The sequence below is a fragment of the Meriones unguiculatus genome, chromosome 8 (genome assembly GCF_030254825.1).
Source record: "Meriones unguiculatus strain TT.TT164.6M chromosome 8, Bangor_MerUng_6.1, whole genome shotgun sequence".
Classification (NCBI taxonomy): domain Eukaryota; kingdom Metazoa; phylum Chordata; class Mammalia; order Rodentia; family Muridae; genus Meriones; species Meriones unguiculatus.
This window is the reverse complement of record NC_083356.1, coordinates 107,474,140-107,497,242: the sequence shown is the minus strand read 5'-3', so window position 1 is coordinate 107,497,242 and position 23,103 is coordinate 107,474,140. Positions and strand designations below refer to the sequence as shown.

Genomic DNA, 23,103 nt, shown 5'->3' with positions numbered 1-23,103 from the left:
CTAAAAAGACACATCACAGATGAAAAGAAAATGTTTACAAGATACACAATCCAGAGAGAACTGATATCCAAATTCTAGAAAGGACTTTTAAGCTCAAAGAAAAGAAAAAAGAAAGAAAGAAAGAAAGAAAGAAAGAAAGAAAGAAAGAAAGAAAGAAAGAAAGAAAGAAAGAAGGAAAAGAACCAAAACAAGAGTAAAGAAGTAGACCACAGACCTTAAAAGAGGCATGGAAAGGAAGGGCTACAATTGGCATAAATTAGTAGATGAAAAGATGCAAATGCTGTCAGAGAAATTCAAAGTAAAATAACAGTTAGGTACCAGCACTTATGAGCATGGTCCAAACCCAGAGCACTGATGCTGCTCACTCCAAGAATCAAAAGCTTCTGTTTGTGAAAAAACTTACTTGTCAATGTTTCCAGTGGCTTTGTTAATAATTACCTAAACTTGGAATTAGCCTAGATGGATGATAAGCTATAAGCTGTAGTGTATTCAAGAATTCACTGTTTTTCAGTGTTCAATAAAGTTACTTTCCAGGCTGTGGAAAAAGTGCACAGAAACATAAGTGCACATTATATGAAAGACGCCAGTCTGAAGGGGTCTGTGTCCTGTGATTCCGGCTTGAGTACTCTGGAAAAGGCAAAATATGGAGGGTCAGCGGTTATCAGTGGGTTCCAGGGAGGGAAAAATAAATGAGGCAGACAACAGAGGATTGTGGAACAGTGAAAGCACCTTTTCATTTAGTGGTGGAGACATGAACAGATAATCTTGTTAAAAACCACAGAATGTGTAGCACAAAGAGTAAACACTAATGTAAGCCATGAACTTGGAATGATCGCCAGTGTAGGTATCTGTTCATTGTAACAGACAACCACTCTGATGGCAGATGCTGATAAAAGAGTTGACTGAATATTAATGAGAAATTTTTGTTCCTATAGCTCAATTTCTCTGCGAAACCAAGACTGCTCTAAATCATAAAAGGCTAATAAATGTTCAAATATATTTTAATTATTTGAATATGCATATGCACTACAGGAAACACATGATATATTAAAACTGTTCTATTTTTTCCAACATGATAATTCATTGAAAACAAAAAACCAAAACAGTGAGCAGATCATGCTAAAGCTAAGACTCAATTGCGTGCTTTTAGGCTGTGTATCTGGTATTCAAAAGTGTTCCTTTTTCACTAATAATCCCTGTTCTGTGGTAGTGGTGGGCATAATAATGCCCCCTCCCAAAGATGTTTCTATCCTAACATCTGAACTTGCAAATATGTTCTTCTAGACAGCAAAGGAGAATGAAGGTAGCACATAGATTGCTAGCCAATTGACTCTCCTGTCAGACCATTCAGGATTAGCTATCAGGCAGGAAGAAAGCACAGAGGCTGTTGGAGTATAAGAGGAAGGCAGAAGAAAAGAAAGATGTGATGAACAAAGGGCTCGACCACCTTTGCTTTGCTGGTTTTGAAGACAGAGGAAAGGTGACATTTGCCAAGTGTGCGTCTGGGTTCTAGATGCTGGAAAAGGTGAGGTAGTCAATTATGCCCTGGGATGGATTGAACACAGAGCTGTCCGCCTCTTCATTTTAGCCCATAATATCCCAGTAAGATTTGTGATCTACAGAGCCATAAAGTTATGAACTTGCACTCTAGTCTGCTAAAATTTTGGTAATTTGTTACAGCAGAAATGGGTTTTAGGGATGACAAGTAAATACAATCCAGAGGTGTCATCCTTCTGAAGTGAGTAGAGGTGACTTGGAAGAAAATGAACCACAGCTGGTCCTCTAGAAGCCTGTGCTTCTTCAGATCGTGAATTAAATATGGATAGAGAGGAAGCAGACCCCCCTCTTCCACCCCTTCTCTTCTCACTTCCTTTTCCCCCTTTTCTTTCTGAATGGACCTGTTGTCCATCTCCCATGATGAAACATTTGCTCTCTGCTGCTATTTTCCCCCATTGGGATTTGTCAGTAGAAATGGCTTCCAGACTGTCAACTTGCTGATAAATTTCTCCAATTTCCAGCACTGCCCCGCCTCCATGGCTCACCTCAGTCTCTTCCTGTTACTGCAATCAGAATGCTGAGAAGGGTGAACGGGCGTTGTTGCCTCAACCTGGAAGCCAGGCCTGCGAAGGCAGCAGAACTGCGGTAGTGAGGCCTGGCTGTGTCCTTAGCTGGAACCACCCTCTCTTCACACCACTCCTCACCCCTGGCACTTGCTTTGTTTTTCTTTTCCTGCCTCTTCTTTGTTTCTTTTCCATTTCTACCGGAAGCCGTCTGTGCTATGGACACTCACTGCACCAAAGCCTTTCTGTGTTCAGCTGAGCAGCCTCTTATGTTGTCACTTGTCATCTATAATTGTAGGCCTTTGAAACTGGCTTCGGTCGCTTGCCTCCCTTCACAGCCTTGAGCAACCTATGAATACGCAGTCGGCTTTCACTCTGAAGGCTGGGCACAATGTGTTTCTCCTCCAGAGACCCAGTTATGCCCTTTTCTCCAAACCTAACATGGCTTTCCTGACTGTAGGCTAGACACGGGTGATTTATTGAACCACATCTGTAATATGTCTTTGATTCTTTTATGCTCTCCGAGAACCTTCTGTATCCTTAAATGAAAAGCACTTGGCAGGTAGTTAACCTTATCTCCCTCTGCCACCGTTCTTTTTCATGTTAGTATCAACGAATCCAACTTCTAAACTGTCTGCAACTTGTACTGAAATCATCCATATGTGACAATCTAGCCTTAACAAATCATAGGTTCATTGATCTTCAGTGTAGAAAAGGGCCTTAAAGTAAATTGATGATATATACTGACTTGAGAATCCCATGGTACAGCATTATATGAATCAGGATATAAAACTACACACACACACACACACACACACACACACGCACATATGAACATATTTAAATTGTGGCTGTTGTGCCCTCCAAGGGCAGATATGGGAACATTAATAGGGTTGCTTCTGAGTGGGAATTTTTTGCTGTTTTTGGTTGTCTTTCTTACATTCTTTAAAAAAAAAAACTCAACTAATTCTAATACTAACTTATAGAAAAGAATGGGAAATTGCTTTTACATTTTCAAAGGGAAGACTCTTCAATCGGGAATTCTGTGGCAGCCTACTCATTTGTCAGTGAGAGGATAGAATAAAAACACATTTAGATCTGAAGCCACTGTAAGTTTCCCTTCAATTTGGTCCTTTCAGAAAGCCCAGTGAAGGGGGTATGCTAATAAAGTAGAAGGCACAGGATGGGGAAAGCAGAAAAACACAATCGAAACAGTATTTGAAGCAATTCCGAGGATGAAAGTCATGCAGCAATCTTAAAGAGCAGTTACCACAGAGAGGAACTGAAGCTGAGAAAGAGAGAGAGAGAGAGAACTTGCTTTTTCCCCTGGAAGAAATAATTAAGAAGCAACAAGTCTTGAAATGTCCCCAAATGCCAGGGTCTAAGGAGTGTATATTTATGCCTCCTTCTATGCAGCCCCTCCTTACCATGGACATCTTTTGTGTCAGTGCAACGATAATTGCTGGGGACATAATAGTGGACCAAAAATATCCCCCCTTTTTATAGAACATAAAGACGTAAAAGCTATTCTCTCCTTTGATGATAGCTTTGATTTTCTCAGCAGCACTGTTTTATAAACCAGGTACTCTTCCAAGAGTGTTGTAAAGAGGGTGTTGTCATCAGAGGGTTTACAGGGCTTACCCAAAAGTCGCCAATTAGCAAGCCAGGACTGGCACCCGAGAATGGAGTTGAAACTCAACCCTTTCTTTGCTTCTGCTCAAAGTCTTCCCTGCACAGAAAGATTGTTTGTGAAGGAATCTGCTTTCATGGAGTTGTATACTTAGCAAAAGAAAAATAAAAAGGTGTGGAAGATAACTTGGGCTTTCTTGGCTGGCCATCTCACGGCGATGCCTCTGGATGGATGTGCACCTGATGGCCTGTGACAGCACACTCCTGTGCATTCTTGGAGGCTCAGCTGATGAGACTGAAGCTCACAGTCCAAATTGCTGCCTCACAGCCCAAAATGACTGCTCAGCATAACTGCAAATTGGAAATAAAATTTGTAAAGCATTGTCAGTGATGTAGCTCCAAGACTTTGTGTGCTAAAGTGTCTTTAAAGTTGTTTTTCATCACAGCGTATCCTTTTCCAATGGAGGGAATTTATTTTCTCCTCCCCAAGGGTGCTCAGTGAAGAGAAAATGGAGCTTTCGAGGAAGATGCGTTTCTGATATTGCGCTGCCAGGTGTGGAATTCATCCCTTTCTTCACAGCTGGGAATCCTTGTTTTTCTTCCCTCCTCCCCACACCAGAAGATCTCTAGTTGTCAGGCAAGCCCCACCCAAGTATTGAAGTTCTGCATTCAGTCAGGAGACATTTACTGAATATGGATATCTGCCCTGCCTGCCACCTCTCTGGTGTTGGGATTGACATAACCCCTTAATCCTGTAGCTCATATTTAGTTCTTTGATGTATTGAGTGTGTGTGTGTGTGTGTGTGTGTGTGTGTACGTATGGCTGCCTGGACCAAAAATAGAATGGTTGCTTCCAGAATTCTTAGTTCTCTTTCCTAACTCAGTTTCTATTCTTACATTAATATCACACTATCTTGATTTATTAATTTATTTTGCACTAATTTTTAAATTTGTTGGCACAAGTTCTTCACATTTCCTTATTTTTTAAATTGTTTTGACCATCAGTTAAAGGTTTCTTTCATTTCTATGTAAACTTTAAAGTCATCTTTCAATTAAGAAGAAAAAAAAACAAAACTGAGGGTTTTAGCCATTCAATCTTAGCTCACACTCCTAAGATGTCTCCATTTATTTAATTTTTTATTAACACAATAACTCATTACAGTATTTGATATATATCTCTTAAATAGATATTTCATTGATTTTGACACTTTAGACAATAAATTGTTTTAAAATTTTATGATTTTTTTACTGCTATTGTAAAGAATTACAAATAATTTTGTATATAGATCATATAAGGCAAAAGCTCACTGAATTTATTGATAACATCTGGTATTTTTGAGGGGTTGTTTGCGTGGTCATTGTTCCTTGGGCTTTTCTACCCTCAAGCTCGCATTATCTAGACATAAAGACACCTTTATTTCTTCCTTTTCATTCTGTAAATTTTTAGTTTGCTTTTTGTCTCATTGTTCTTGCTAACACACTCAGCAAACTATTAAACAGAAGTGATCACCTTTTGTCACTCTTAGAAGAAGGCGGTATTTCACTAAGTGCAATGCTGGTTGGTGTTTTCTGTCCAGGTCACACTACCGTCCTAGCTGGTGCCGCCCCCTCCAGAGATCCGAGTTGCTGACTACATTGGAACCACTGATCCCAGCACCTACTCTCACTGCTGGCAGAGGGGCACTGACTTCCCGCTTTCTATTTCAGATCAAGTCAGCACCTCTCAGGGATGATGCTCACGCCCTCCACCCTTCTGCCTCCATGGCTAGCCCCACTCTGGCAAAAGCACTACCCTAGCTGAGATGCTGGGAAGAAGGAGGTACATCGAACTCCATAGGCAAGAAGGCCTTTGACTGGCACCGCTGTTATACGGCAGCTTTTGTTTTTACAAATAAACCCTCCTCAGATTGCTGTTTGCTTTCCAGGGTTCTGGAAGAGTTGTTTGTGATCACTTTATCCAGTCCTATTGTCTGTTTGGTGTTCGGGGAGAGGGTGTTGTAGGCTGTTTATTCCATCATAGCCCTGGATGGGATTTTGAATTGCTGAAGTTATAGCTAGTTATATATGCATTTTAAGAGTTTTCTCTAAGTGTTATGAATCTGTAGGAAATGTCTGCTAATGAAAACCATTTCTTTGTCACTCTGTGAAGGCCTTTATGGTTTGATTACTTCCTGTAACCCATTAACTTATCATAATATTCACTACCCTAAATTATAAATTACCTATTTAATTATCCTTAAACCTCATTAAAGTATAAGTTTTAATAAAGCAGGGAATATTTTTGATGTTGTTCATTAACTATCTTGCTAGGGCTTAGCAAAGTCTGGTATATTTGAATAAGCTCAGGCTTTCTTAGAAATATTTTCTAAACATACTTTTGCCTTTCTGTTCCTTGTTCCCTGTGAGTTGCTGTTGAGAAAATAATGCAGAGCATAGGAAACAGAGGAGAAACGGTGACCAGAATTCTGCTTCTATGTAATTGGTCACCAGGGTCCTTTTTGGTGAAGAAAGCATGGCTGTATTTTCTAAAAGTGAATACTCACTAGTGTTATTACTTATTTCACCTATTTTAGTGGACTCTCAAGTTCTATTTGAAAGTTTTAGCATGTGGGTATAGCTCTAGGTAATATAGTTTTAGTGTAATAAGTCTACAATTTTGTTCTTGCCCCTGTAACTAGCTGGTTGAATACCCTCCTCTCTGGCGTCCATTCTTCGATCACAATATAATAAGGTGGATTCTTTTATTGGTTTTCAGACCTGGCTTAGTAGGAAACTACCCTATGATCTTGACCTGTTGTTTCAGAACCCCCGGGGCCAGGATGTGGCTGTCTGTATTTTGAAAGCTTGAGTCGTGAGGTTTTTGTGGTCAGGAGACCCAGCAAGTGGGAGCCATCGGAAGAGTCATGGGGCTAGATCATCTCAAAAGCTCTTTCAACACTGAGATTATTCCCTTCCATTCTTCTTCCAGCAGAGAAACGCTCTTTTGGTTATATGCTCATAGTCACCCAAAACTTCCATGTGGAGCCAGAGTCTTTGAGGATGCAGCTTTATTCAAGCAAAATAAAAGATCATTCCTGGCCTATATTTGTTTAGGTACATAAAACTTAGCTTCACTCCCCAGGGTGAAGAACAGAATGAGAAATGAGAATGTCACAAAGAAAAATACATCTCTTTTTCTCACTGGTAATTGAAATAGGTATAATACTATTAATTATCTAATATGTGGTATGGCCATTATTTTGATCCTTGCATCTTTTCTGGACCTACAAGTGAAAGTCTGCTATTGTGTCAGCCTTAGAAAAGCAGCTCTTCCCAGCATGAGCTTGTCTTAAAATGAACTGAAGGAGAACTTTCATGTAAAGAGGGTACGCTGGCTTCTGCAAACCAGATTCTGCTTAATGATTTCCACAGACTGTTTCCCCTGGAATGCAATAAAGTAAACTCAGAGATAGCCGTGCCAGAGAGCTGCCCAGACCACATAAATGTTCCTACTCAAATGCAGACATCTGGCTCCCCTTTGTGAGAAATAAAGACTCACTTAGGTCTCTGAAGGGGAAGCTGAGATCAATGTGACGGGCTGAATGCTATAGACTTCTGTGGTGCTGGAAGAAATTGCTTCCTCTGGATGCCAAAGGCCAAGCTTTGCTGAGCGGGCTTCTACCGGGCAAGTGAGAGAGTAGCAACAGCATGACTTCTCCCACGGGTGGCACCCGAGGAATGCTCTGTTCTCCAAGCATAAGACAAGCACAAGCCGAGCTTCCCCGTTCTAGCCTCCTCTGTGAACCGGGCGCTGTTCGTGCCTGGTAGCGGTTGTGTCTTGAAAGCAAGAAAATAAATAATTTTAATTTCCCAACCCAGGAATTGGAATCCACATTGTTTGTCAGAAATATCTGATACTGGGAGACATTTTGATTAAATTATGTGTACCACAGCAAAGATAGAATCTTTTCCACTAAAATGATATATGCAATAAGTGAAAGACACATAAATATTTATGCTTTTAATAAAACGGGATTCAAGATAACGTGGAAAATATCACTTATGTTATCACTAACGCATAACTATAGACTCAGGCAAATTACTTTAGGGAATATACTAACTAATAAGGGCAGAAGCAACAGAAGAACTATAGCTCACAACATCTAGTTGAATATGTCAAAATAGATAACAAAGAGTTTGAATGTTTTCAAACCAAAAAAAAAAAAAAAAGCTAAGTATTTGAGGTGACAGATGACCTGATCATTATACATTACATCCACATATTGAAATATCACGTTGCGATCCACGCATATGTGCAATTGGCACACACCAATTAAAAATAAAGAAGAAGCACATTAAGCAATAAGTGTCCTATAATGGTGGAATTGATATATACTATTTTCTCTCTTGCACTTAAGTAAGTTGTTTTGAAAAATCTAAAGCGAAGGTTAGTTAAGAATGAAGGGCAGGTGAGCGCAGATCACCTGACTGCCTCAGCAGCCTCTTCTACCCCCTCTCCTCCTCCTCCTCGCCCCCCCCATCCCTGTGCACTACCAAAGGAAGGGGATACGTGTGAATATGGGAAAGAGATCCAGGGGTTGAATGCAGGTTTACAGTTAGTCTTGCTGTTCCACAGTGACTAAGTAGTTTTATGAGTGATGGACCACTCGACACACCAGGACTGCTCTACTAAGCGTGAGGTAATCTGCCCTGCAGAGAGTATTGATAAAATCTCTCAGTCAGGAGGAACAGTAGCTCAAGGCTGCTGCAGGCACTGCTCCGTCCTGCAGGGGGATGGCCTAGTCTCTTTGCCTAGCATTTGTCACCTGTGTCAGAACAAGTGTTCAGTACAATGCAAACCCTCCTTGAGTACCCCATCCTTACCACCACTCAGCTTTCAAACTTTTCAATAATTATGCTTCTCGTTTTCTAGGGCAGCATAGCTTTCAACCAACTAAAATGCTAACAGCATTTTTTTCCTTCTGCTTTCTCTCATACTACTATTGTCCTTCCTTGGTGTGTATTTCTCTTGGTGAGCTTGGGCTCTCCTTACTTTGTTTGGACTATTTTGCAATGGTTACACAAAGCCCAATAGCATGAATTGCTTTCTTACCTCTGTGTGATTCTCTGTATATCTCTAATACCCAACTATTGTGTTACCTAGAATCAGAATTTGCTCTTTCCTGGCCCACTAAGCTCCTCCCAGAAGAGGGTTTTGCCTTAGTCATCTTCATATAGACAACACCATGATCAATTTTAGATGCACAATAAGTAATTGCAAATATTTGAAAGAGAAAACATTTGCCATTCATTCATTGGTTCTTCAGTTGTCATGTGAGTGACTGAATTAATGAGCTGTCAAATATTATTTCATGGAGTAATGGGATAAGACTCTAAATATCTGCTCCATTTTAAGTAAGAACACTATAAAAACTATTCACCTCCAAAAGGAGTGTTTAGGATGCCACACGTACTTATGATAGGTACGTACTGTTTTCTGAGCTACACTCCAGCACTAATATGATGGTTGATTTTCATTATCAATCCCACAGGTAGGTATATCTAGGAGGATATGTTGGAAATATACAGGTAGGTATATCTAGGAAGATATGTTGGGAAAGTGTTCGCTGGCAAAGAATGACAGGCCCTGGATGTGGACAATGCCCTTCTCTGAGTTGAATGAGGAGGAGGAGGCGAGCTCAGCGGCAGCCCTCATCTCTCTGTGCCTCCTGCCTGCACGTGCAGTGTGTGGAGCTGCTGCCTGCTCCAGTTCCTTCACCACAGCCCGTAGCTCCACGTCTCTCCCCTCCCCCACTTCCCTCACTTCAGGCCCCTCCCCTGTGCCCCATCCCCAGCCTCTCTTCTCCCTTCCAGTCCCCTCCCTTAAACTCCTTTCTTCTCCCTTACCTAATTTTCCTCTCCTCTCCATTTCACTCTATTATTCTTCTCAGTTTTGTCAATTTTTGGCCCATTCTGTTCCATCCTGTTTCATTAAAAAAATGCTATTCAACCCAATAAATAGATCTCATTACCCTCTGATGTGGTGGTTGATGATAAATAGCCACAAAGTAAATATTTAAGTTCTGTAGACGAATGATCTTGGTTGCAAATGGTCTGTTCTGACTTGAAAAGTCAAAGTATGCACAGACAACCTGTAAATAGAGGCACTTGCTGGCTGCGTTCCCATGCACATTATTTACAAATACACGGGGTGTTATATTTTGCTGACCTTTACCCTAATGGAGATGTAAAATGAACAGGGTGCAAATAAACAGTTGACAGTAACGTAGCTGAAGTCTCAGTTTTAAATGTGTAATTGTATGTTATTAGCCTGAAATTTGTCTTCTCTGCTGTACTCTAAGTCCTTATGGTAAAGACTGATTTTTTTTAATTTATTTTACTGTTATCTTCCAAGCTCTAGAGATAGGCAGAGAGCAAATGCTCAGGATGTGACAGGTGAATTGATAAAGGCACTAGGGCATTTATTGCTTTTGGGTCAACATTACTCTGAAAACAGGACATGGAATTATTCTATGAAGAAGTCACAAATATGATAGTTGGTCTTCCGTGGTTGGCTGTTTTGTCTGTGGCTCTAGCCCCAGTGCTCATGTTATGTATCTCACACATAGGAGGGGCCAGCGAACCTTTGGTGCACGCATGGGTAATGGACTAGACAAACGGATGAAGGCTGGAGCAGTGCTTGCCCTTGTCGAGCGCTGTCTAAGGGAGATACACAGAGCTGCAGGGGTGATGACTCAAGTGCAGTGGCCAAGGAGGACATGCTGCTTTGTGTGCCTATAATATAACGATTCCACGACGTATAGAAAAGCATCGAGGAGGATTTCCACAAGGAAGGTTTCAGAGCTTGGAATTGCAGCCTAAGGATCAACCACCAGCCGAACAGGTGGGGACTGTGAGAGGGAGGGAAAAGGAAGGTTTCAAGCAGAAAAGATAATGTATGAAGAATGCACAAGGAGAGAAGGTTGGGGTCCAGGATGTTAGGGAAGACGGAGGGAAGCAGGGGCTGGCTTCCCAAGGGTCAGGTAATCACATTTAAGGAATCTTGCCTTCATCTTTCATCGTCCCATTGAAAGAGTAACTGGTAAGAAATAATAGAATCAGACCTCCTACTGTTAGAAAGATTATATTCAATAGTAGGAAGCTTATGGGAAAAATAGAAGACCAAGGAACCACTTGATAGTTACTTCCTAGAAGCTGAAAGAAGTTAGTGATTTGTCCATCAGAGCCTGTGTGTGAGCTCCCTGTCTTCGGAATTAAATCATCAGTGGCTAAGCATGCATTTAGGTATTGAATCTTCTCGAATTATGTTTATGACTTTGTTACCGTTAAAGGACAGACTACATTTTTAAAAATTAGAACGAGGGAAAAAATCCTTTGCTTCAAGAAACTTCATGAAATGTTGGCATTTCTTTTGAGGTACCCATGAATTTGAGTGACTTAGGTGCTCCACAGTTTCTTACTGAGCACTGTCCTTGTCTAACTGCATGTTAGGTACCGGACAGCATCTTATGTGGATAGAGCCGATCCGATTCAGATCTTCATGAAGATTTCAAATGAGGAGATGGAGCAAAGGAGGCTCAAGTAAACTGACATCCAAAAACACTGATGATTCTGATAGAGAAATTTAATCTACTAGATCTGATAGAGAAATCTAAGGTGCTATACAAATGAATGAGAGGTTGATTTTAGATGTTGCAGTTTCTCTGAAGAAAGATACTTAGAATAAGTCCTCCTTGGGGAGAACGTTCACAAAGTCGTGGGAAGGGGAACGGTGAGAGAGAAGAGTACCTGGGTTCTGGGGAAAGAGAGAGCTGAGCCCTGACGGGTCAGTGTAACTGCAGTGTGAGGAGGGTCTGGGCACATGGGATAAATTCCCAGAGATCTCAACATGCAAGACCTCGAAGGTCATATCAAGAATTTTTTCTTTTCATTCTTCTTCAGGGCCTAGTCTAATAAATATGTGGACCTAGAAAGGATCATATGGGGTGATGTAACCCAGACTTAGAAAGGCAAATGTCACAATCCTCTTTTGTTTGAGGCTCTAGTTCTAAATCGTGAGATATAAGTGTCGTCCTCACCACTCATCATAGAAGCTTTTCTTTGCTTCTATGAAAGAGAAGCTTTCTCTTCATCTGAAGAGCATTATAGAAAACCATAACCAATCAAAAGCCACAGTTGTGGAGTGCAATCCCAACAGTTAACTCTATAATACAACTCTCACACCAAAGACTCAGGTATAATTGGGGAAGATGGGTGGAAAAACTAAAAGCCAGAGGACTGGGGAGTTTGCTGTGAGACCGTGGAATGATGGAGGGGTCATACCCATTTATTCTCGTCAACATGACTGCCTAAACACAAGCTGAACAGGGAAAACAATAAGAGACATGATAACATAGACGGGGGACAGCCCAAATAACTAAAGACAACTAAGGAATGTGAGACTGTGACTAATGGCCTTCCCCAGAGAAAAGCAGGCCGATCCAATACCAAATACCAAATGGTCATGCCATAAATAAAAACAACATTATACAGATTGAATATATATATATATATATATATATATATATATATATATATATATATGTATACACACACACATATACACAAACACACACACATGAAAGGGTTTGGAGATAGGAAATGGAATTATAATTATCTTATAATCCAAAACAAAACTCAAAATATCATCTTAAAAACTAAAAAAAAAAAAAAGAAAAAATTTAAGAAACTGAGAGGACATTGGAAGTTTTACACAAGACAGAAGCAGATGGCAAGGCTGATTCCTAGACTTCCAATGTCAGTGAGACTTAAGTGCTCACATACTGAGATGGGAAAAATTGGGGGAACAAAGCAGTTTTGTGAAGAAAATAAATCATCTTTGCAAAGTTCACTGTTGGTACTCTTTGGTTTTATCCATTCCAAAGAAAGTCACGAGCTCTCTAAACAGGAGAAAGGAGAGCCAGTGAGTGCTTATACCAGGGGATGTTCATTGTTTCACAGCTGTGTCTAGTATAAATCACAAGTCTCTTAGCATGAAGCACCACTCAAGAAGGCATCCGTGGATTAGGAATTTGAAGAAACATTCTGATCTTAAATATTATTCCAAGTGAACCTGAACTTTCAAAAGAATACTGCCCAGCAAGTTTGTGAATGTGTATTGCCCATTGTTAACCCTGTTTCCGGCCCCTTCATTCATCTCCAAGAAAACTTCTGAGTGAAGTTGACTGGATAGAGATGCCTCTGGAGACGTCCATCAACACTCTGCCCAAGGATACTAGCCAGGTGACAGATACAGGACGACAATTTTCTCAAGTGAAACTGTTTCAGAACCATGAGGTTTGTCAGAATCTAATGTGAATTTCATTATTTCACTTCAAGGCTATCCGTTCAAATGGGGTTATTTGGGCAGTGGTAACCTTCTATCATGAAGAGAAAAGTATCCAATAACAACCTCCATTTCTAACATTAGGCATGTCATCTGAGTAATTTCTGAGACACGATCTTCAGTGCATACGATCAGCAAAGGGATGCCGTGGTTTTGGTATAGATCTCAGAAACCAAGGGAAGGGAACACAAGCAAAAAAGTCAAACTGCTATGAGAGAAACTATGATTGGATATGAATACTTTCTCAGAAAAAAAAGCACATATTAGTGTCTAACTTTGGGGAACACCTCTATTCTTATCTGGAATAGAATGGTGTGAAATTCTATTGAATTCATGCTGTGGCTGTTTTCCACAAAGGCAGAGGACCATTGCTGTTTTCTGATCCCTGGTGTAAGGCCCCTGTGTCACTCTGACTCACTGTTTTCTGCTCTTAGCTCTCTGTCTTCTGATCCATACCCAGACTTGCTTTTGAAAATTTCACGCCTTAATAACCCATCCTTTAATGAGTCATTTTCTCTTCCTCCTTTTATACCTTTAACTGGAAAGCGCACATTAAATCATCTCAAACCATGCATTTTGTTTTAGTTGAAAAAAAATATTTACGGCTCTATATGACCTAGGTTATTTCTAGATTCTACAGCAGGGATTCAAGCCTCTCTACTAGGATCCCAGTTCGTTGTAATAGAGGTTTCCACGGATGTGAGCTCTGACAGAAAATCAGATTCCCAGGGTTTGGCCATTTAATCATAGTAATCTCAGTAGATGCCCTGAGCCTGTTCCTCTGGCTTGTCTCTAGACTCTGACCCTGTTGTCCAGCTGTTTACATGCTCTTGGCAGCTTTGTCTGAGAGCATGGGACAAAGTCAGAATGTTGGGTTGCGCCCCAGAACCACCGCTCATCATTTATGTAAGATTCCCAGGGTAGCGGCTAGGCAGAGGGCAGTCTCAGAATCTCTCACTCCCTCATCCGGTTGTTCTCACACCCATGTTGGTTGCGGTCTGTGCCCTGGAAAGGGAGGAGGTGTCAACGCTTTCCAGGTTAACCCAGATGCTTCTGTGGCCGAGGTTTGCAGTTGTAAAGTTGTTGTTGTTTCCCTAAAGGAAATGGGAACTAACACACATTACAGAAACCATAGAAGAACAGCAAAGATAGACACAGAGGAGCCACACTCTGTGTGGTCTGAGGCAGGGTGCAGACGTGGAGATAGGCTCAGAGTGCAGACAACTTGTCCTCTTAACGAGCCATGTAATGAATGTCTCTCCAGGGGACCCTTTGCTTCTACAGGGGAAAATATATAATTGGACTTAGAGATCTTCCATTCCCTCTGCTGAAACGTGTGAGCTCTGACGGCTAGAAGCTCTATTTAACCCAAGTTAGTGTGGTCATGGAGTTTGGATCCTTCTCATTCCCCAGACACAGACAGAATCAAATCAATGAGTTAATGTTCCCGAATTTTTCACTTATATGTTGCTTAAATGTTACCTTCAGAGTGTTTTCTTTATCTTTGTTTGTTTTTCTGTCCCGTCCAACCCCATTTCATCAACGAACATGGACTTTGAAGCTAGAGACCTTTGAGTTCATTCTTTGAGTTACAAAATTCTCTGCTGACTGCTGCCCCGTCTGCCAAGCAGAGATAGCAGCACCCACCGCACAGGGCTGCAGTTAAGACTGAATGGATTTTAAGATATTGCAGAAATTCTCTAGGGTTTCTCTCCCTCACCTCATGCTCGCTGATATCATCCCAGAAAAGCAGGGTTCACTATCATCGGTGTGCCCACTCCAACCCCCCACTTCAGGTAACTCTTCCAGGCCTGCCCTGTCCAGCGGTCATTGCTGAGTAAACACTTGGAGAGAGAATAGATCACCTCTTATGCCATGTTCTCCTCAGGTGAGGACTGAGGTCATCAAAAGGGGCCTAACAAATCACTGACTTCAGATGTTAAACTAATGGATTCCAGAAGGAAAATGAAATGGGCAAGCATGGCTCAGACATGGCTGAGTCACTGTGATTATAGATGTGTTGAATCAATAACGCTTTTAAAATGGATATCTTTTACGTTTAAAAAAAATGCTCACTTTAACCAGCAAAAAGGTAAGGAGATGTTATCAAGGGCAATTTTTCATGCTCGTACAGATTACGTGTTTGTTTTGTTTTTTTTTTTTCTAAATAGCCCCACTTCTGTTCTTTTTTTTCTCTCTCTCTTTTAGAAATGCATCCAATTGTCTTCCAGCGGTGTGAATTCATCTGGAAATCTATGACAATCAATTAAGTAAATGAGCAAACAGAATGCTTGTAATTACGACAATCAAGCTATTTGAAACCCACCCTCTTTGGTCTGATACCCACACATCTTTAAGCAATATATTAATTAAACCGTGGGTAATTGTTATAATTAAAATCAAGCTTTGTAATTTTTAAAAATCACTCAGAGAGAGAAAAGGAACTATCTTAAAAATACATGCAGCTGTTGGTTTTCAACACTACTCACCATCCTGACCAGATTGTCATTTCTGTGGCTTGAAATTCAAAATATAATAGAGCAGTGGCATTTATTTTTTAGCATACATCAACTACGGGAACAAATAGACTTCCTACTGTAGGGATAATACATTATGTAGACTGAGTTCAATGAAAGGGCCCACCTGTTTATTATGAAATCCTTCTTAGCTCATGGAAAGTAGGCTCCATGTAGTTCCTAGACTGTGGGCATGACAGTCTCTGCTTTAGATCTGTGCTCTCTACTTCAGCATGTGTCTGGGTCACCTGAAGTTCTTCCTAAAATGAACTGCCGAGCTGTATCTAGTGGCTCAGCTACAGAATTTGCCTCTCTGCTGTGTCCACACATGAATAGGATTTCTCTAATCTGGTACAAGTTTCTGAGAATTTTGCTGTTGATATTGGCTCTCTTATAAAGTCACATGGAGTACAAAACTGCGCATTTTATGTTTTTGTTTGTTTGTTTGTTGTTTAGCTACTTTCCTCTTGTGGAACTGGAGGTATAACCGGGGGAAGGAGTTAAACCCAAATTTACATCTCCTTTAGGACGTGAAGAGCTGTTTAGCTGTATCAAAATAAATAATTATATAAAAACCCCTTCGTTTTTTAAATAGCTCCGGGTTTGCTTACAGTTAGCAGCCAGGAGTCAGCATCTACTTGCATGTGCTATAGAATGTCAGAATAACTTTTACGTTCATAAAACTGTATGTGAATATTCCAAAGCAGGTATGTGGACAGAACATTAAATCATATTAAGCCTTAGACTTGATGTGCCCTGGCTTGCTAAGCAGGTGCTAAACAGAGTGTTCCTCTGAAGGTGGAATGTATTAGCCTTGTCAACACACACACTTCATTGGCTAGTGGAACTACTTCTCTGAAGCCAGTGAGAAGCAGGTGAGAACGATGTCTCCTAAACCCCCGGTAGCCCAGGGCTTGTTTATTGGACCCAAAGTCTGCAAGTTTTGTACTCTTTGCTTCGTGCTGTTATGGACAAGCCCTGAGTTGTTGCAACCATTGCTTAGTGTTGAAATTGTCAGGAAGGTTAGAGTAGGTGGGTATCAACAACCCCATCTCCTCAAAGAGAGCCATTCCAAAGAAGCAGAAAAATGGTACCAGTTCTTCTTTTGTTTATTGATCCCAGGAGTTTAAAAAATCAGCTTTATGAAACCATGATCTTCCCCTTGACAGATGAGCCTGTACATCAGCATCGTGCTTTCAACCGACAGTTTACATTTCAAGAGGAAGGGAAAGAAAATGAACGAAAAGACAGCTTTATCTATTTGTCACATGTTGTAACACTGATACAAAAAAATAGTATTCTGATTAGCAGCTTGATTGGCAACCCATGTAACCCTAAATACAAACCCAGAGAGTGCACTTTAACACACAGTTACTTTTGGCGAAACCGTATGTACAATTTTGAACAAATAAATACATAAATACAGTCATTCATATATAACAATATACCTAAATGTCAATTATCATCAAGCGTTTCTAGTGAATTGCTCCTTTCATTCACAAGTTACTTCTTGCTTATAAAAAGTATTTTCACCTTTACAGAAATGATACAATCAATTTCCCGCGTTGAAGCCACATATTAGGAAAGGTAGAAAATGAATTCCACACACTGTACAGAAATATCCCATTGTCTTTTGTTAGAAGAAATTTGATTGAAAAACTCCTTCCTTGACTTCTCTGTAAAGAGTTTGTTTCCCCTCCATAGTAGCTTATCACATAAGGGGTTTTGTTCTTCCGTATTCAATTCAAATAAAAAACGCTCTTCATGTTTTTGAATCTGGATATTTAAAAGTACGTTGTTGTATATTGAAACTGCTCCAAGAGGACACAAAGCCACATAAATGACGCACCAAAGAGAAAGCATTTTTCCTCAAAGCAATACACTAAGAAACTTTCAAGATTATAGCTACTGATGTTATCCAGTACATAACAGAGAAATAATGGGGAATCAGTGTTTAGAAAAATTATTTGAATGACTTCTGGTACAATGTTATTGCAGTGCTGAGGACTGAACCCAGAGCCCTTTGCATGCTAGGGGAGTGCTTTACTGCTGAGTCACACCCCCAGCCCCAGAGCACTGGCATTATTATGAAATTTTTTTTTCTTAAAGAAATGGTAAGAATGGCTTAATAAAAACCACAACAATAATTTGACCAGTTTCTTGTTATAGAATTAACAGAAGGAAGAACAATTAGAGTTTTTTCCTTGACAAGTTAAACATTTTTTTTTTTTGAATGTCCAGAAAAACAAAGAGCGAACATGCTTAAGGCTATTGAAATACTGGACAAATGGCCTTGCCTCATCAAGTTCCATGCAGAGGAAAATGTTACATTTCAAGCAGATTTTAGCTGTACATACAATTGAAGTGACAAAAAAAAAATCACTTTTAAAATATGTACATGTAATCTTCGGTGTCTATTTACATGTTTGTCATATAGGGCACTGTGTAGCATAAAAAGGTTAAGAAACAGTCCTTTAAGACATATGATTTTCTGTTTTTTCTTTTGTTCTCCTTTTCAAGATTAGGGCTCTATGCATATTCCACACATACATATAAAGCAGTTCATAGATGTACATACACGGTTATTGTAATGTGAGATTCTTGGCATGAAAAGTGGCTTGGCTGAGCATGGGGCAGATGCAAGGCCATTGTGGGAGACAGAGACTGTGTTCAACTGTGCAACTGGGAGGCAAATGAGGCATGAGGGCATGAGGAGACTTTCCCAGCGACTGGAGCTCACAGCAGCTGAGGCCGGATGGTGGGAGAGCAGCTCACCTTGTCCTGCTTCATCTCTTCCCAAGCTGTTTGACACCACTCAATAATAATAATAATAATAATAATAATAATAATAATAATAATTTTAAAGGCTGGGAAGTCCTGTATCATTTAGTAATTTGGGGCTAATGAGAGATCTAGTGTTTCCTAGCAAGAGATTATATGATTGTGGGATTCCATTTTATTTCTTTGTCTCCCTATTGCTATCCGCTTCTAGGGGTGTACTCCAGAGGTCATTACACAAACGAAATAGATAAAGGAAACAGCTCCTTCAGCTGTGGGGCTTTCCTTGCATGATAACAATGAGTTCCCTATGGAATGGTACTTGTACAACAAGGAAGTTTGCTGAGGGCTTATCTAACTTCTGATGGAGAAGATTAGCTCTACTTGTCCTAAAGATTTTTAAGAATTCAGGGCAAATGTTAAATTCCTAAAACTTAAGTTGTCAGGATGCATTTTGCAAAGCATATGCAAAGCTCCTCCCCAAAGCAAAGCAGATGCTCTTGGTTTAAACATCCTGGGATTCCAAGGCAGCACACCGAGGTGACACATTCGTCACCAAAACCGGAGACGTGGCAGAGAAATCGAAGCTTCCCCAGTCAACTAACCTAGAGGCAAGGAAACATCGAAAGTCTTGGAAGAATTAGGTACACTGATATTTCACAGTCAATCTTTATTTTGGTAAATTGTTATATCAGGATGATGTTACCACAACGGATGACCATCTTTATAATCGCTGTAATCACTTTAGCATTTAGCACAACGCATGATACATGGCATTACATAGCACCTTTTAAACTAAAGATCTCAATATATTTATTAGCAAATGTGATTTGCTCTCACAGTACCTGTGAGGTAGATGTTTCTTTTTAGCCATTTTACACATGAGCATACAGAAGTACGTCAAAAATGAGATGCCTATTCATGTGGTCCGTATACGTTTGTGGCATCAGTGGGATCTGAACTCGGGCGTCCCCGTTCTTCCTTCCCATGGATCTCAGCCACAGAACCTCTGGAACATCTCAAAACAGCTTTGTTGCTAAAGGTACTTGAATGCTGTAGATGTTAAGAGTATTACGTTCATTGGTAGCAGGGCCACATCTTTCAGTAATACTAGGACGCGTTAAAGATTTTCTCAGATCCATGAGAGGGGCATTGGACACTACTGCTAAGCTTATGCTAATTAGATCAGACACCTAGATTCGCTTTCTCAATTGTTGTGTATTGCTTCCCGGCCTTCCACCAACTTGATTTCTACACCTGGAGACATGCACCTGCCTGATCCCAGAACTGTAAAATGCACTTAGAGGCATTGTATGGAAGGAAGCAGGTGAGAGTACTACATTTTGGCAGTCTCCTTGGTGGCGTCATGTAATCTTTGTTCTGAAAAACAAATAAAGTTTTTTTTTTTTTTTTTTTTTTTTTTTTTTTTTTTTTTTTTTTTACTTAAAGTAGCATTTTACGTGTACCCCACCTACTGACCAGATTTAATCCTTGGAAGTACAGGCTGAGGTGTTTTCTACACATATAGAATAATTGATTCTCAAGTTTAAATTCCCATCTATTTCATCACAGTCTCTTTACCGGGAATAAAATCACTTATTGGTAGAATCTCTCATTCTGTTTGCATTCCATTGCAACATATGTAAAAATGCAACTGGACAAGAGCACTCCGCATTGATAGTCACACCCAGTGTGTCTTTCTGACTGTGTATCTTTTCTGGCTTATTTTTGTTTTTAAAATAGAGTTACTACTTACTTTTGAGGGTATGGTATGAAAACCTCACTGTGAGTTTCTATTTGCTGACCAGATTTTTTTTTTTCTTATCTCAGATGCTCAGTGTATGAATTCTAGCAGTTATTGAGAGTCACTTTTTTAGATAAATGGCAATGTCTTGGGACCTGAGAATGAAATCTGGCCCTTCTAACTCACTCACTGTTTCTATGACCAAGTCCAGTATTTGTAAATTACTCATCCAAGAAAGAAGCTAGAAACAGGAAACAAAAACTTTACAAAACCCCCTTACCACTTCATGTTCCCTGGGTGACCCCTGCAAAATACCAACACCTTAGTCCCCACATCTTAGAAAAGAAACTTATTTACATTGATTAAAAATCTTAACATCTGAGATGCTTCTTGCTTGACATGTCATTCCAGATTCGGTGCATTTCTTCCGGGGAGATCTGATGGACAGTGATAACGCGACGGTACCTGCACAAACTGTACGCCATTTTCCAATGATTGAAGCCACTGTTCTGGAAAGGATGTATGCCTAGCTTACGAAGACACAGTCCCACATACACATCTTCAAGATGAAGCAGCCTGGTATGGAGTGAGGTCTTGTAAATGAGTTCAGCCACATCAGCAGAAAAGATATAGCCAGTCCCCGAACAGAATGGAGGGTAGTTGCTGTCAGGGTACAAGTCCCTGGGCATGTACCACTTACTGCGGACGTCCCGGATCGGCCCACCATTGATGACATAACCAGTAAAATACCTTCTTCTTGGCTTGGTAGAGGGTTTCAGGAGTTTATAAATAAGGTTGTCCATGTTCACAAAAATGTCACTGTCTGTTTTCATGACGTACTTGGCTTTTGAACAGAAAGTGGCAACCCATCTCATCCCCATTAAGGTTTTGAGGGTGAGGTTGTGGTAGGAGTCAATGAAGTCCTCTACGATGATGTCATGGAATATCTGGCTCTCTTGTTCCACCATCTGGTTCAGAACAGGATCGGCATTTTTGCCCAGGAGGAAAAGCGTGGCTATCTTGATCCCTTTGAAGTTGTTCTCATCCCCCCATGTCTCCCGGATTGCCTGGCGGGCATCAAATTCCTTGTGTGTGGTGCTAATGAGGATCACAAGGAAGGGGATGTTCTTCTCACATTTGTTGGGCTCATTTATAAGAAATTCGAAAGAATGTGGGTTTATAGGTCGAGTTCTTATGTTGCCAAAGGTGAAGTTCTTCCTGGCAACTGTTAGGTGACTGAATGGCTTCGAGCCAGTGTAGGATGAAGTAGGTCTTGTAATGCTCAAGTACCAGAGAGCGCTGGCCCAGCACACAACGGTCAATACATATAGGCAGGAGACCTTTGAAGCCATTGTCTTGAGACACGTCTAGTCCAAATACTGAGGAACACACCTTTTGGTCACTAGTTTCTTGTCCTCTCGCAAAGGTAGCATATTACTCAGCAATCTAGAAATTCTGCCCGAGAGGAGTTAGTTGGGGGTGTCCGAGGACCTTATCTGTTCTGTGGCATCGGCATATTCACTTTACGTTCTTCCAAACCTGATGGAAGGTCCATGCCTCAGAAATCTTCCTCAGAAATCTGCAAAATCAATAAAGCATAGTTTTATTCTGTTTACTTAGCCATTTTCAATTTCTTGAATAAACACAACAATGGCGTAAGAATTGCCAGTGATGACTAACATAAACACGGTCACTCATTTTCATAAACTCTGAGAAGCTCCACACATAACCTAGCTTCTCCTCTCCATGAACAGAAATTGTTTATGAATATTGATATTCAGGACATGAATACATTGACCATGAGCTCTAGGTGACTGGGGAGTAAAACTAATGTCAGTAATTTTCTAAACAGGATCTCCATATTCAGAACAGGCTGTCTGTGCAGTTGGTTACTTTTTAGCTTAAAATGTTCCAGACAAGCTTACACACAGTTCAGGTCTCTTTCATTTTTCCAGCTTTGAGCTTTTAATTTGTTGGGTTTTGACAAACAAACAAACAACTCTTAACTTTGCTTTCTCCAGTTTCGCATTTGAAAATGTGTTGATCACCGCCCACAAACCTTTCCTAGTGCTGTGCTTACTTGACTCACACTTAGGAAGAATTACTGCCTGTTCCTGACCTGGCAGTGGGCATAGCTCTTACTGTGTAATTCTGCTTTCTCCAAGGCTTCAGGAAATATTTGTACTCCTTGTTATGGCTGGGTATAAAGTACTGCGCCAAGACACTCATTTACTTAAAGTTTGGTCCTTGAAAGGCAGGACATAGCTGGAGGAAAGGGGTCCTAAAAGTCATAGCATTGAACACACACCTGATCTCTGATCCCTTCCTTATTGCCTGCACCCTTCTTCCAGGAAGTGAGCAGCTTCCACTTCTAAACCTTGTGCATACTGCATTGTACTTTCCGGTACGAGCAAAGACAGATCATTGCCTGCTCCGTTAAGAGTCAATCCAGTTGTTCCACCAACTCATTGACTCCCTAGGACAAAGTCCCTCTGGTAGGGCTGTGTGTTCTACAGACTTTAGAAATGGTATACGCCCTTCCTAAAATGTAGACTGATACAATGGTTCCTCTGATCACCATCCACTCTGTCTTCAGACTGTGCTCTGCGCTTCTGTACCTCTACATCAGGCTCTGCATGGCTTGTCTGAGTTCTTTCAACTGTGGTCTCAGGGACCAAGGGGAGTCCAGACTGAGAAGGAAGCCAAGAAATATTAAGTCAAACATCAGGAACTATCAAACAAAATAAATCTTTCTTCTTTGTATGTTGTTCTCTGAAGTACTTTGGTTACCGTTACAGGAAATGACCAAAACACAGAAGCTGCCCACTACCCAACCTGGCTGATTTCAGCTTTTTAAATGGAATGGGATTTTCCGTTCTCAATGTCCCTATCTATGTCTTCCAGGAAAGGATGCTGGACGGACGTTAAAGAATTTTTGTTGATGCATTCATTAATTTATTTTACTGACACATGGCTCTACATGTTGATGGG

At 40.6% G+C, this 23,103-nt stretch overlaps 1 protein-coding gene and 1 long non-coding RNA gene across 10 annotated transcripts in view; one reads left to right on the top strand and one right to left on the bottom strand.

Moving 5' to 3' along the window:
- Nucleotides 1–14,718: 14,718 nt before the first annotated feature.
- On the top strand, nucleotides 14,719–15,565 carry LOC132655919 (uncharacterized). The gene is made up of 3 exons (XR_009593876.1): nucleotides 14,719–14,870; nucleotides 14,963–15,166; nucleotides 15,283–15,565. It is a non-coding gene; the product is annotated as an uncharacterized LOC132655919 (long non-coding RNA).
- Nucleotides 15,566–16,681: 1,116 nt separating this feature from the next.
- B3galt1 (beta-1,3-galactosyltransferase 1) overlaps nucleotides 16,682–23,103 on the bottom strand; it is a 547,096-nt gene continuing 540,674 nt past the window's right edge. For 8 of the 9 annotated variants that reach the window (XM_060390325.1, XM_060390329.1, XM_060390324.1 and 5 more), the window contains one exon: nucleotides 16,682–21,691. In XM_060390325.1, the coding sequence (XP_060246308.1) occupies nucleotides 20,484–21,464 (981 nt within the window). In that variant the 5' untranslated portion in view covers nucleotides 21,465–21,691 and the 3' untranslated portion in view covers nucleotides 16,682–20,483. The remainder of the gene's footprint in view (nucleotides 21,692–23,103) is intronic. The other variant, XM_060390330.1, reaches the window with a different exon arrangement.